The following is a 15,222-nucleotide window of genomic DNA, read 5'->3' as shown; positions in this document are numbered from 1 at the left end:
TAATAACAGCTTCTATTTATTGGGTGCCTACCCCATGCAGAGCAAAATATCTACTATTTCATTTAAGCATTGCATCATCCCTGTGATGTACTCTTATTAGGCCCCATCTTGCAGAAGGGGAAACCAAGGCTCAAAGAGGTTAAGAAGGCTGCCCAAGACCACACAGCCAGTAGGCAGCAGAGCTGGGATTGAACCCAGATCTCGCCGGTGCCAGAGTCCAATCACACAGACTAGATACTCTGCCGGCAGCAAGATGAGCACAGCAAACGGTCCAGGAAGCGGCACTGGTTCTTGGGAAACATCAGCTTTATCCCCATTGCTTGCTCCTCTGTCCCTTTAGTCTGGGAACTGGCACTGCGGGCATCTCCCTGTCAACCCCAGGACTGGGCAATCACACGTCATTACCCACCCTCCAGGCCTCAGTCACATGGCACTCACATTGCAGATGCAGGGTATGTAGCTGGACCTTAGAGGCACGGCCACCACCTCTGGTCCCTGACGTGGCGGCAGCGCTCCTGGTCATCTTCTTCCTCCTCTCTTTTTTCTTGCTCCTCACTGGGGGCTCATTTTTCCAGGGAGAAGTCAAAAGTTTGGTAAGGAACGTAGAGGGCACACCATCTGCCACCATCCTAAGACTTTGTTTGGGGAGGGTTGTTTGGGGAGGGTGGGTGGGCACAGAGCCTCATGTGGGTGAAAACTGGAAGTGGGGGACAGCAGGGAGTGCTGGGTGGAGGATGTCTGGGGGGACAAAGAAAGTGCACCGGAGTCATGGGAGCTGTGCCGGGGTGCTGCCGGGTGCTGTCACTGCAGAGATGAACAAAACACAGCACTCCCATCCCAGGCTCGCTCACATCTGGTAAGAGAGACAGACATTCATTCCTCCACACGATTTATTGAGCACCTACTACATGTAAGTGATTTTTCTAGGTGCTAGTGATGGGGCTGTGAACAAGACACAAAAATCCCTGCCCTGGGAGAGCTGACATTCTATTGTAGGAGGCAAATAAGTAAAATATTAATGTAATTCCAGGTGATCAACACCTGAGGACAAAGAAAATAAGGAAGGGGTTTCAGGAGTTGTGGTGTGAGGAGAGGGTGCTCAGGGAAGACCTTACTGACAATGGGAATTTAAGCAAAGACCTAAAGGGTGTGAGGTCTTTCCTAAAGGGAGCCAGGCAGGCAGTGGAAAGAGCAGTCCAGGTGGAGTAACAGTCAGGGCAAAGGTCTAGAGGAGGGACCTTGCCTGGCATATTCAAGGAATAGAAAATAGGAGTGAGAGAGAATGGAAATAATAGGAGATGAGGTCAGAGAGATCAAAGGAACATTCCAATATTCTCCTTTGTTCAGCACTTTTGCATTCAGCACCCACTGTGTGTGAGGACTTTAGTCCTAGCATCTAAGAAATACAGCAGTGAACAAGAAAGCAAGAATCCCTGCCCTCCTGGAGTTGAGGGAGAGATAGAAAAATTTAAAAACAAGATAAAGAAGATAATTTCAGAGAGTCAGATGTGTTGTGAACATGGTAAACCCAGGTGATGGGACTGCTCTGGCTAGGTGTCCAGGAAGGCCACAGCCGGGACGGGAGAGGGAAGCAGGCAGGTGGAGCAGGGCAGGCATTTGTTGGTTTTGTTCCCAGCTGTATCTCCAGGGCCTGGACACAGTAGGTGCTCAGTATTTGCTTGTTGAAAGACTATTGAAAATGTCTGATGGAGGGATGATGGGCGACGTCATAAGCCCCAGCATTAGGGGCCGTTGATGTGTGTGAGTGTGTGTGTGTTTAGGGGGGTGTAGGTGACAATCAAACTCAGCTGAAAGGGTAAGTCAGAGTTTGCAGGAGAGCAGCTTGTGCAGTGGCAGACAGGAAGGTCTGGCACACCCAGAGGAGACGTAACCTATTCTGGGGACACTAAGGGCAAACCTTCCAAAACTGTTTAGTTCCCTCCAGGCACAAGTCAGGTCCTGCGGGTGCCTTCTGTCCGCCCCCCCCCCCACCCCGAGCCGCAGAGATGCCCCGGGGCCCCGTCCAGAGACTGCCCAGCCCGGCGGGTGGAGGGGAAGTGAGGGCGCCGTGTGGGAGGAGGCAGGCGGGGGCCCGCGGTGGAGCCGTCTCCCCGCAGGACACTGGGGAGATTTGCCTTCCCGGGCAAGTGCACGAGTGGATGCTGCCGCTGGGCGGCAGAGAACTGCCAGTCGCACAGCTCCTTAAAGGGGTCCGAGGGCGGCACGTGTCACACGGATGTGGGTGTCGGTGCCCGGTGGAGCTGAGGGGGAGGAACCCACGGAAGGTGGAGCCTGGGCACACCCAGAGGCCAGGGAAGGCCGGGGGGCTGGGGGGGGGGGCGGCGGAAATGACCCGGGAATTCTCTGCTGGGGAAGCCTTTGGACAGACCCAAGGTGGGTCCCCACTCCAGGGGCTTGGAATCCTGGATGGGGGGCCATGGGGCATGGCGATGCTTCTTTCTCTAATATGGGTTCCCTTTCTTCAGGGGTCATCTTAGCAAACCCTGAAAGTAGCACTGTAAATGGGCACAGTTAGGTCTGGCCCTCACCCTTTCTACCTCTGCCTTAACCACCGTCCTCCCAAGCCCCAGGAGTTCTGCCGTGGCCTCCTGGGGGGAGGTGGGCTGAGGCAGCCTCTGAACTGAGTGTGCAGGAGAGGGGAGTTGACTTACCTATGGAAGGATTTAAGGAGCTGAGATGGGGCTCCCTCTCAGTGTTCATCCACTTAGGACTGGCAGATGGGTTAACAAGGGAAAGGTGATGCCGGGGATGGAGTGAAGAGAACACTTAGCAACCCTAGGGGTCAGCCTGGAGGAGGTGACCAGAGACTCTGAGCAGCTGGGTGTGGAGGTCTTTATGCCCAGGCTCCTCTGTTGTGCACAAGCAGATGGGCCCCAGAGCTGGGCTGTGGTGAAAGTGGGGGCTGGCCCTCGGGGCTGAGGGCAGAGCAACCCCCAAGATCGAGGTCAAAGTCTCGCCTTTCCCAGACATTCCTCGGCCTGTATAACGAATGTCCCTGCCAGCAGGGCCTGACTCGTATATTTCCGAAGAATGAGAAATCGTTTAAAATCATCTACGGCCATTGTAAGAAAATTGAAAAAAAAAAAGAAGCCAGTTAAGGAAACTTTCTTTTTTTTTTTTTTTTTTAGGAAACTTTCTTTTAATGATCTTTCTTCCTTGCCTCCCCCCACTTCTCCTCCACCTACTCCTGTGCCTACCCAGAACTGTGTGTTCCTGTCCCTGGTCCCCAGAGCCTCCCCCAACAGGGGAGGAACAAGGAGGGAGGGTGATGCACAGTCATTGCAATAAAGAACTTTCAATGTTTGCTGGCAGCCATTGCCCCGCTTCCTTGCTGAACCCCAATATTGTTTGGGCAGTAATGTGCCCAGCCCTGGAGAGGGATCATAATTAGTCTAAGCCAGTCATGGCAATCCCATTCCCTTTGCTTTCCCAGCCTCCCTTGCAGCTAGAGGTGGTCAGGTGACCCAGTTGTAGCCAGGGAGATGTGGAGACGTCAGCCCGGAGGCGTTAGGGCAAGATAAGAAGGTACCCCAGGAGAAGCACTCTGCCCTCACCCCTCCCCAACCCAGCCTCTACCCAAGGCTTCCTAGCACATGGTGAGAGGATCTGACGTTGGGAGCTGCTGTGAAGGCATTTGCTGAGAGGAGGTGAAGAGACCTGCAGGTCTGCCAGCACCCAAACAAATGCCGGCACGTCCATCTCTAGGCTTCTTCATGCCTGAGAGACATTGGGCTGGCCAAAAAGTTCGTTCGTATTTTTTCTGTAAGATGTTATGGAAAACCCCGAATGAATTTTTGGCCAACCCAACATATGCCCCCTTTGTTTAAGTCGTAATTACTTGGGTTTTTGTTGTTGTTGTTGTTACTTACAGCTGAATCCAGTCTTAACTCATAAACCTAATGGTTACTCTAAGGATTCATTATCCCAGAACTACAGAATCCTGGGGCTGGGAGAGCATCTCAATTTCATTATCACTCTCCCTCATTTCTGTGAATCTCCTCTCCAGCATCCCCACCGAGGGGTCAGTGACCCTCCACTTGCACATCTCAGTGACCGGCACCTCAGAACTGCCTAAGGAAACCCAGGTTTGATGGCTCCAGGGGGTATAAAATTTTTGTAGTAAGTCAAAACTAAATTCCTTACAATGCCACCCATCTGTCTTAGTATGTATAATTAGGAAAGAACAGGGAATTGTAGAAAGCGTAGGAGGTGGAGTTGGATGGGTTTAGTGGCAACTTTTTCTAATTACATGACATTGGGCAGGTTACTTAACCTCTCTGATCCTTAGTTTCTTTTATCTATAAAGTGGAGACAATGAATTCTCCTTCCCAAGGTCATTGTGAGAATTTGCTAGCACAGAGTAAGCCTATAGCAATTGTTTGTGGTCTGACCCCTTAACACACAGATTGTGTCAGCTAGCTGTCGCATCTGAAAGTCTGGCCCAGAAAAGAGGTGAGAGCCCAGGAGAGGGGACTGGTAAGTTTTGATGCAGGGCAAAGAAGATGGGCCATTATAACTCCCCACCAGAGATGTGTGTGTGTGTGTGCCTGTCTGCTTGAGAACTTGAGGGGCAATGAGGGCCTCCCAGGGAGGTGTGACTGTTCCTCAGAAATGGAAACATAGGTCTTCCCTGGTGGTGCAGTGGTTAAGAATCCGCCTGCCAATGCAGGGGACACGGGTTCGAGCCCTGGTCCGGGAAGATCCCACATGCCACGGAGCAACTGAACCCGTGCACCACAACTACTGAGCCTGTACTCTGGAGCCCACGAGCCACAACTACTGAGCCTGCGTGCCACAACTACTGAAGCCCACGCACCTAGAGCCCGTGCTCCGCAACAAGAGAAGCCACCGCAATGAGAAGCCTGCGCACTGCAACGGAGAGTAGCCCCCCACTCACCGCAACTAGAGAAAGCCCTCATGCAGCAACAGACCCAATGCAGCCGAAACTAAAATAAATTAAATAAATTAAAAAAAAAAAAAGAAGCAGATGAAGAAATGGAAACATTCCCAGCCTGGCTGGGCCTGTTGCACAACCTTGTCTCCAGTCTGTCAGCCCCATCCTGCCTGGCCCCAGACCCATTCCTCCTTCTCGGAGGACACCTGCCCTGATGGAGCGAAAAGCTTGACGTAACATCAAGGAAGACGCCGATTCAGCAAGAACATCCAGGAGCCTGGGGAAGGTTTGCAAGAGGGGCTTTAATTACCAAGAATCCAATTAGAAGACGGAGGTGCCGGTCTAGGGGCGGCCAGCCAGGGAAAGGTGGTGGAGGACGAGCGCCCTGTGGCGTGCCAGCCTGGGTGAGTGTCCTCACTTTCTGGAGCGGCCAGCATCGAGGCAGACGCCAAAGTTGGTGTTGGTGATGGAGCCCACGATGGTCTTGTCCACCTCACAGGTCAGACCGCGCTCACAGGGACACTTGTAGTAAACCCCATAGAGGGTCTGCAGAGATACGGAGCCAGTGGAGTCACACGCTGTGGGAGCCACTTTGGGCATCGCCTGCCCTGCCCCTTTCAGATGGTGCTTCTCCTGACTGCCTCCCCAGGGGCCGCTGTGGGCCTGGAGGACTTGGGTTCTGGTCTCTGCTGTGTGGCTCGCTTGCTCTTACTAACTTGCTCTCTCTGGGAAGCCTCTAGCTACCCATGCATGAAACAGGGATAACAGATGGCTGCCCCACCCATCTCGCTGGTCCGTGGTGAGGGTCAAGAGAGGGGATGGGATGGGAAAGGGCTTTGAAGCCTGCTGACCTCCCTCTCATCTCAACGTTCCGTGTCCAGACGGAGCCCCCTCCCTGATTCCCCCCCCCCCCGCCCCCCAAGCCTCGAGGGCCCTCCGCCTCGGAGCTGTCCTCCCCGCCGCCACCCCGCCCCGGCACTCGGCACTCACAAAGGCGGAGCACTCGCTGCTCTCTCTGGCCTTGGGTGCGCAGCGGGCCAGGCTCAGGCCGGTATCACGGTGGCAGCACTTGCTCCGGCACTGGGCACTGTTCAGGCAGAGTTCGCCCTCTTCCTGCCAGGGGAAACCCATCAGCCCAAACCCACCTCCATTTGATCCCTTCTCCACCCAGAGCCCCACCTCGCCACACACTACCCGGTTGGGGGAGGCATGTGTGAAGGAATCCAACCCCTGGGGCTGGCGGCCTCTCCTCCCACTCCGACCTCCCATCCACCCACGTAAGAAGTGGGCAGTGTGGCCAGAGAAGCAGCCCCGGGCCGGGGACAGGACACCTGGCTTCTAGGACTGGCTGTGCTACCAACTCCCTGGGTGACCCTGGGCAAGTCACTGGCCCACCCTATGCCTCAGAGTTCCCATCTGGAATGGCCACTTGTGGCCCGCAAACAGGGTCTCCAAACCTCTGTGTCCCCCAATCCCTCGAGGAGCCTGTGAAGGTTGAGGACCCTCTCTCCCTGGAAAACTCCTCCCTCCCTCCCCCCACAGACTCTTACAAATAAATCTCAGGGGCATCCCGGACCCTCCGAGTCCATGCATGGCCCTGAGTTAAGAACCTGTGAACTGAGTTCTTAACCCAAAGGGCTTTTGCAGTTGTGCCCTTGGTGGAGAGGCAGCGTGGGCAGTGGTGAGAGCCTGGTTCTGGAGCCTGCCAGCCCGGGCACCAACCCCTGCTCAAGACTTTCCAGCTGTGTGACCTCAGGCAGGTGACTGAATCTTCCCCTGTGTCAGCTTTCCATTTGGAAATGGGGTTGATCAGAATAGTACCTATCTCACGTGGCTCTTATGAGGACTAAATACGGAAGTATTCCTGAGGCATTTGGAGCTGGTCTGGTCAGCCTAGGTCAGAAGCCAGAATCACTGGGGAAGCTTTTTAAACTACTGAACCTTCTGAGCCAGAGTTTCTGGGGCAGGACCCCAGGGCTCTGGATTTTTTTTTTTTTTTTGGCTGCGCCACGGCTTGCAGGATCTTAGTTCCCTAACCCGTGGGACAGGAATGGGCAGTAAAGGAAGAGACGCCTTACCTCCCAGCCCTTGGGTAGCCCCACGTGGGGACAACTTGACCCACCCAGAGGTCAAGGTCCAAGCTTAAAAAGAATTCCCACCTCGGGGTTCAGATGACTCCTGCCCTGAAGACCCTCTTACCAGGTTGATAATGATTCCCCGGGGGTCGGGGACCGCATAGGCTACCGCGAAGGCAAGGAGTAGGAGGACGAGGACCTTCTCCATGATGAGTGGGCACAGCTGGCGTAGGTAGTGGCCGGCAGGTCAGGTGGCAAAAGACAGAGCCAGAGGGGGTTGTGGGGCTATAAAAGGGGCCTCACCCACACGTGACCCACCTTCCCAGTCCCGCAGGGCCTGCCGTGGGCAGAGACCCAGCTGTGGCCAATCTGCTGGAGTGGGTCCTGATAAGGTAGCTGGGCACCACCTGGCACCTGGTGCCTTGTGTGTGTGTGTGTGTGTGTGTGTGTGTGTGTTGGGCGGGGGGTGCTCATACGGCAGCATTGTTAAGAGTGGGAACTCTGGGACACTGTTACCTGTACGAGTTACTAGCTGGGCAAGTTATCTGTTCTGAATCTGTCCCCTTATCTGTCAACTGATAAGAGGTGCGAGAGTTGAGTGAATTAACATATGTTGTATACATAAGACACATAGCCTGGGGCAGGGCTCGGCACATGAGCTGTACACGTTAGCTGCCATCGCTGCTGTATTCACCTCTGGCGCCCTGAGCTCTGTGGCAGGGCTGGGACTAGGGTGAGGCAACTGAGACACCTAGAGTGTGAGCACGTCCTTAAATTTTGCATCCTAGACACCTCTCTTGCCTCACCCCAGTCTGGGCCCTGCTTTTGACCTCACCCAAACCCAGGTATGTGGCAGTATCAGGCTCGCGTGAGGAGGGGGCCCACTTTCCCCACCCTCAACCTTCCCAGGTCCCCTCGGGGATTTTCAGGTGGGGCCGGGGGCCGGGGCCCTGGGCCTGCGACCAGCCCTGCGACCCCTGGCCGAGGGGTGTGTGTTCTCACTCCAGGTGTACCGCCCTCCCACCCTCCCACCGGGGGTGCCTGCAGGAGTGATTTAGGGGCGCTTAGGAAGTCCTTCTCCAGCAACTCTCTCCCGTTCCTTTCCACTTCATTTAACATGTGCAATTCCAGCATTAAGGACTCACCACTTTAGTTAATGCTCCACTCACCCCGTCCCCCACCCCAGGCCACGTGTGGCCACAAGCTGTCGTTAGTCCTGGCTGAGGATGAGGGTCTCGTGAGCCTCTGATGGCCTAGGCTGAAGGCTGGGAAGGGCACAGCTGCCTGAGTGTGCTCAGCTGTGGGACCAGAGCAGCTTTCCCTGAAGGCCTGTTCACTGTAGCAAAGTACCCCTTCCCCAACCCAGAGGTGGAAGACGGCCCCGCTGGGGAGGCCCCAGACTGGGTTGCCTTTATCCTGGCTTCAAAACTCACCATAACTAGCTACGTGACCTTGGACAAGTTATTTGAATTTGTAATCTCTGTGAGCCTCAGTTTTTTTATCGAGGCAAAGAGGTTGATAGCTCTTAGTAAAATGAGGATTGAATAAGACAGTGTATGTGAAACCCCATAGAAGTGCCTGGCACACAGTAGGTGCTCAGCCTGTGTAGCCACCCCCTGTCACTCCCCCTTATAGCACTGAGGGTGGCGTAGAGAAGAGCAGCTGGAGGAACCAGCCAGGAGACCCTCAAAATGAGAGAAACCCACCCAATTCCAGAGACATGGAAATGCCATTGATTAAAGGAGTGCTATCTTCTCTTATTTTTAGGGAACTCAGTGTTTAAAACCACTTTTCCCCATGAGCTCATCCTGACCCCTCCTTCTCTCCCCACCCTTCTGTTCCCTTCTCACAAGTCAAGACTAGGGGGCCTGGGAAGAAACTGGAACCGAGGAGCTGTTTCTATCTGTGATTGAAGCTATAAAACTGCATCAGTCCTAGTGTTGCCAGCCGCTCATGGCCACCTTCCCTGTAACACATTCCCTTTACATAAGCCACAAACAGAGGCATCGCAGTTCTGGGAAGGGGCTCACAGCTCTGGATCAAGGTCAGATGTGCGACAGCCCTGGAGTCAGCTTGTGGAGCAGACAGGGAATCCACTCAAGATTCAAATTCCCAATCAAGAAACTCAGGTTGACTTAGTTTGGGTCCTCCAGACCCCTACTCATGATCTGCACTGGGCAGAGCCCTGAGGGGGATGGAAAGGGGAGGGGCAGTTCTCCAAATAGAGAGTGAGTTTTTGTTACCAAAGAAAGGGGAAGGGGGCTTCCCTGGTGGCGCAGTGATTGAGAGTCCGCCTGCCGATGCAGGGGACACAGGTTCGTGCCCTGGTCCGGGAAGATCCCACATGCCGCGGAGCGGCTGGGCCTGTGAGCCATGGCCGCTGAGCCTGCGCGTCCGGGTCCTGTGCTCCGCAACAGGAGAGGCTGCAACAGTGAGAGGCCCATGTACCACAAAAAAAAAAAAAAAAAAAAAAAAAAAAGAAAGGGGAAGGATTTCTGGGATGTGCAATAATTTTAGCTTTTAAATTTACATTGACCATCCAGTCTCTATTTTGTTTAGGTGAGGGTAGGAAATGAGACATTCAGTGACTTTCAGTTTACCAGTCTTTAATTCAATACTCAGCCTTTAGGGTTCCCCTCACCACCCCATTCTCCTGACCAAGATCGGATTGAGTGTGGAGTGAAGCTTATGTGGCTTCAGGAATTAGGGGAAGGGGTCCTTTTGATCCTCTGGGCCCTCAATGGCTGCTGTGAAGATGTCCCTTGTCCCACCTCAGCCTTCTGGTCCTGCTGAAATCTGTGCTCTGTTCTCTTAGCACGGCCCCTCCCTTCGCTGGTCAACAAACACATGAACTCTTTTTTTCCCATAATTTATAATGCTCACTCCTTGCTAGTGTTCCCTTCAAACACATCACAACCATCCTCTGAAGAAAGCTAGGGAGACGGCCCAAAGTGTCATCAGTCATTACTCCAGCGCTAGGTCCAGGACGACTGTGTTATGTCACCCCTCTTTTAGTTTGGTCACAATCACATCTCAGTATTCTACAGCTCAGGGACTAAATATTAAAGTTAGCCATCATCAAAGAAGAGAGAGTTAGTAGGGTATATAAATATACACATGACACATCAAGAACGAAAATCTGGGTAGACAGTAGAGTCCTCTTTTTTTTTTAATTGTTGGCTGCGCCGCACGGCATGCGGTATCTTAGTTCCCCAACCAGGGATGGAACCCATGCCCCCTGCAGTGGAAGCATGGAGTCTCAACCACTGGACCACCAGGGAAGTCTCTAGAGTCCTCCTTTCTTCAGGCACCATGTGGCTGTAGACAGTGCTTGTGACTTTCATCCTCCATCTCCCATCCTGTTCCTTTTGCTCTCAGCCAGCATCTCTGCTGATCAGGGTTCTTTATGCTGTACAGTGACCCAGACCTTCTAGCCCTGAAATATCTGGGCCCTTGATGGGCCTGACCCTGTGTTGGGTTACTGAAGCCTTCATTAATTTGTTTCTTCCTTCCATTAATTTTTTTATACTGGACACGGTAATAATAGGAGGCGGCCCATGCATATGTTCTACACATACCTCTCTGTTCCCTTTGTGTAACAGCACACTCTCTCCCCTGGACAGTCAGGATTTGGTACCCTACCAATATGAGGAACCCCCCTTTTAAAACATTAAAGTATAATTGACACAGAGAATCCACCCTTTATAATATACAGTTCCATGAGTTTTGACAAACGCATACATCATGGAACCAACACCCCAACCAAGATACAGAACACTTCCATCACCTAAAAAAAAATTCCCTTGTATGATTCCTTTATAATCAACCCCACCACCAGATCCTGGCAACCACAAATCTGTTTTATTTCCCTATAGTTTTGCCTTTTCTATATGTAATATAGATGAAATCACACAGTTCGTATATATTTCTCTTGGGGGGTGGTGTCTCGCTTCTTTTACTTAACACCTTTGAGATTCAGGCATGCTGTTGCAGGTTGCAGTAGCTACTTATTTTTTATTGCTGAGTAGTAGTCCATTGTCTGGGTGGAAGTCCATTGTCTGGAAGTAGTCCATTGTCATTTCCCACCTGAAAGACATTTGGTTTATTTCTGAAAAGTTTTGGGCAATTATGGATAAAGCTGCTACACATGTTCATGTTTTTTTGTGTGTGTGAACACAAGGTTTCATTTCTCTGAGAAAAACACCCAGGACTGAGACGGCTGAGTCTCACGGCAAATGTTTGTTTCCATTTCTAAGAGATGTCAAACTGTTTTCCAAAGTGGCTGAACAAACGTGCATTCCCACCAGCAACATACAAAAGTTCCAGTTGCTCCACATCCTTGCCAGTACTTGACATTGTCAGTTTTGGGGGGTTTTGGTTTTAATTGAGCCTTTCTCACTGGTGTATAATGGTATGTGTCGTTTAATTTGCGTTCGCCTACTGACTAATGATGTTGAGTGCTTTTTCATGTGCTTAATTGCCATCCATATATCTTCTTTGCAAGAAGTATTTGTGTGAATCTTTTGCCATCCAATCTTTAAATGGGTTGCTTGTTTTCTTATTACTGAGTTTTGAGAGTTATAGATGTCATACCAGGAGCTCAAAGTTTGTTGATATTGTTGGGGGCCAGTAGTGACTGGCTGTATTGGCTTTGATGGAAGATTCATCCACAGTCTCCATCTGTCCCACCGTGGACACATTGCTAGGGGTCTTTGAGCCAGTGCACGGTGGGATTGGAACGGGGGTGCTGAGGAAGGAGGCTGGCTAGCATTCACAGAGTGAATCATCCTGTCCAACCGATGTTAAAAGACTCTGTAGTAGCAGGCCTCTGGAGTACATTCCCATTGAACCCAAATACTCTCTAGGTTGTGCCCCTATTCTGAAGGCTCCCTTTCCCCAAACTTTTACTTAACTCTCCAAACTTACTCTAAGATAATGACCATATGACCGGTCCATTATCTGCTGCCCACAAAGTGGTGTTCCTCTGTACCTTAGGCCCTCTCCCCTTACAGAAGAGTTGGTACATTTCCTGAGGTGCCGTAACAAATTACTACAAACTAGGTGGCTTAAAACAACAAATGTGTTCACTTATAATTCTGGAGGCCAGAAGTGGAAATCAAGGAGTCAGCAGGGCTGCACTCCCTGCAGAGGCTCTAGGGAAGGATCCACTCCCCACCCCTTCTAGCTTCTGGTGGTTGCCAGCTTCCTTGGCTGTGGCTGCATCATTCCAGTCCCTGCCTCCATAGGCATGTCGCCTTTTCTTCTTTGTCTTCTTGTCTGTGTCTCTTAGAAGGACACTTGTCATTGGATTTAGGACCCCCCCTCGAGATAATCTGATAGGATCGCCTTATCTCAAAATCCTCCATTTAACTATATCTACAAAGAACCCTCTTCCAAATAATGTAACATTCATAGGTTCTGGGGATTAGGATGTATTGATAGATCTTTTGGGGATAGATAGTTACAGCACTTGAAGTTCTACCTTCCATGAATATTTCCCTTCCCTGCTGTCCTCAGGACCTTCCCATGGAGGGTGGGATGTCATGCCACAGCAATCCATCGTTACCTGGTGCCAGCATGCTCTCTCTAGAGCAGGCCGGGAAAGGGGCTTCAATTCCACAGTGAGAGAAGAGGCTCAACATCCCCCCGCAGGACACACACAGCAGGGTATCACCCGCACATAGGAAGGAGGTTAGGAGGCTGGTCAGCCAAAACCAAAAACAATATGACAAAAGTCCACTAGAGACAGGAGCCACCACCCCTGCACCTTTCCAGGCATTGATAGTGACTGATTTCTACAGCTCCCACGGGCACATAATACTGTTTTTGATTTATTATTTGGAGAGTGAGAGGGAGCACCAGGGGCATTGGCTTAGCTCTTCCTAGTATATTACCCTTTAGCTCAAGGGTCAGGGGGCCAAGGTGAGGATTCTACCAGTTCCTGAGGTGATCTGGTCTAACCATTCAGGAGCATGGGGTGGGTTAAAGGCCTTGCAGTTCAGTTCTTTCATACACCTGAATCTTATTTTAAGGGTCCTATGCCCTCTAGCAACAAGACTTAATGAATTCTTTGAGCCATTGCACATAAAGGTCTTGCAATTCATTTTATTCCTTGAATCAATAATCTAGACAACTGGGCTTGTCTTGCTTGACATTATTCATTGCCTTTATAAGCAGTCACCCTACTCTGTGTTCCCGATTTCTTCATTACCTTTAAATCTGTCTGTGGCCAAAGCTACTCAGTTCCCCAGAACTTGACCCCCAGAGGGCACATGATCCCTATTTTTTGCAGCTGATAATTTGATTAGCTGCTTCTCCTCTCCGTATCATGGGCTGCGGTTTTCCCAACTCCAGACATAAACAGGAATATCAGAGTCTTTTGTCTGAAGCCTGGGCCTGAAACTCCCTTTCTGGTGCTAATATTTGGATCAGGTTAGGGTTCTTTTTTTATTCGGCCTCACAGCTTGCAGGATCTTAGTTCCCTGACCAGAGACTGAACCCGTGCCCTTGCAGTGAAAGTGCTGAGTCCTAACCACTGGACTGCCAGGGAATTTCCCAGATTAGGACTCTTTGATGCCAATAGCGAAAACCCACTCTAGCTAATGAAAGCAAAAAAGAAGGAAATGGAAAGATAGTGGGTGAGTCACAGAGCTGAAGATGGAACAGAGCCACCTGTCTTGGGCGGGGCAGGAATCAAGGTGGCTCTAAAGCTCCCAGTAGCAGGAGTTTATGGATTATCTCTTGAGGATGTTGCCAAGCCCTGACTAAACAATACCTTTTTTTCCTCATGTCAATCCACCACCAATTCAGATTCCCTAGAGAGAGACTGATGGCCTAGCTTGGGTCACACACCCAGACCTGTCTCTAGGGTCTGTGTGCCCTGTGATTGGCTATCCCACCAGAACCTCAGAAAGCAAGAGAGCCTTCTCTCAGAGGCAGGGGAAGTTCTGCTGGTCAGGCCAAACAAAGAATGTCCATCAGCTCCTAAGAGCTTGGCCCCAGGTTAGGGCCTTTTCTGAATGGGGGAACATACAGCCCCTGCTCTGGGGAAGCTCCCAGTCTGATGGTGGAGACACAGGCCATGCCTTGATGAACTTCCAGTCTGATGGCAAAGACTGGTCACAAAACCAGAGATTTAAGAGGAAGAGGAAACATAGGTAACAGCACAAATATGTTTAATGCAAGGTTCTTTTTAATAGTGAAAAATTGGAAACTGTCAAAATACCCCCAAAGGGGAGAATAATTAAACAATTACTACATAAAGACTAAAATCATGTTTTTGAAAAACTAGTAATGTGAGAAAAAAATTGGATGCTAAATACGTGTACATTATTATCCAACTGTGTAAAGCAGTATGTCCAGGAGGAGGGAAATACACCAATATGTTAACAGAGGTAATAATAATAACAATAGTAATAGTAATAGTAATAATACTAATAAACATTTCTGAGCACTTTTATATGTGAGACCCTGGGCTAAACATTTTACATATGTTATTTTACCTAACTGTTATGTGACAGATACTATTATCATCCCCATCTTATAGATGAATAAACTGAGGCTTGGGAAAGTTACATCCTTAGCTAACAAGTGGCTGACTCAAATCCAGACCTGCCTAAAGCTCCCAGTTTGGGGTTATGAGTGATTTTTATTCTTTTATGTAACTTTCTTGAATTTTTCTATATACTAATCATGTATTTACCTATAAATTCAGGAAAAATATAGATATTTTGAAAAAAAAAGGAAATATGCAGGGGGGTGAGGGAGGGATGGACTGGGAGTTTGGGGTTAGTAGATGCAAACTATTACATATAGAATGGATCAGCAACAAGGTCTTACTGTATAGCACAGGGAACTATATTCAATGTCCTGGGATAAACCATCATGGAAAAGAATTAAAAAAGAATGTGTATATGTGTATAACCGGGTCACTTTTGCTGTACAGCAGAAATTAACACAACATTGTAAATCAACTATACTTCAATAAAAAATAAATTTAAAAAAAGAAATAGGTAACAAAAATATAAACAAGAGGAGAAAGACATTGTATTGAACAAAAAGCATATGTTAAGGTCTGAGAAGGCTCATAAGAACTGTTCTTTACTTTGTAGCTTCTATTATCACCCTATCGGTCTGCATTGCAAATACACATATATTTACATATATGTAAATACCTCACGGTCCTTGAGAGCAGGGGCTCTGTCCTTTTTATTCTATGGTTCTTGCTGAGGG

At 50.1% G+C, this 15,222-nt stretch overlaps 1 protein-coding gene across 2 annotated transcripts; it reads right to left on the bottom strand.

Annotated features, from left to right (window-relative positions):
* Positions 1-5,329: 5,329 nt before the first annotated feature.
* Positions 5,330-7,198, bottom strand: CLPS (colipase). Of its 2 annotated transcripts, XM_033863691.2 has the most exons (3): positions 7,115-7,198; positions 5,906-6,028; positions 5,330-5,461 (listed from the first exon to the last, which is right to left on the bottom strand). In XM_033863691.2, exons 1-3 carry the CDS (start codon positions 7,196-7,198, stop codon positions 5,330-5,332), a joined length of 339 nt encoding a protein of 112 aa, XP_033719582.1. The 2 variants fall into 2 exon arrangements, with proteins under 2 accessions (XP_033719582.1, XP_033719583.1); XM_033863692.1 differs by lacking the exon at positions 5,906-6,028.
* Positions 7,199-15,222: the final 8,024 nt, after the last annotated feature.

This window comes from Tursiops truncatus, chromosome 10 (genome assembly GCF_011762595.2).
Source record: "Tursiops truncatus isolate mTurTru1 chromosome 10, mTurTru1.mat.Y, whole genome shotgun sequence".
Lineage (NCBI taxonomy): Eukaryota > Metazoa > Chordata > Mammalia > Artiodactyla > Delphinidae > Tursiops > Tursiops truncatus.
Note: the sequence above shows the minus strand (reverse complement) of the source record. Positions and strands in the feature narration are given on the sequence as shown.

Coding starts and splice junctions, on each gene's coding strand:
- CLPS (XM_033863691.2), bottom strand. CDS start 7,198: ATGGAGAAGGTCCTCGTCCTCCTACTCCTTGCCTTCGCGGTAGCCTAT. Junction 6,029..7,114: donor GGGGAATCATTATCAACCTG/GTAAGAGGGTCT, acceptor TTCCCCTGGCAG/GAAGAGGGCGAACTCTGCCT. Junction 5,462..5,905: donor GCAGCGAGTGCTCCGCCTTT/GTGAGTGCCGAG, acceptor GTATCTCTGCAG/ACCCTCTATGGGGTTTACTA.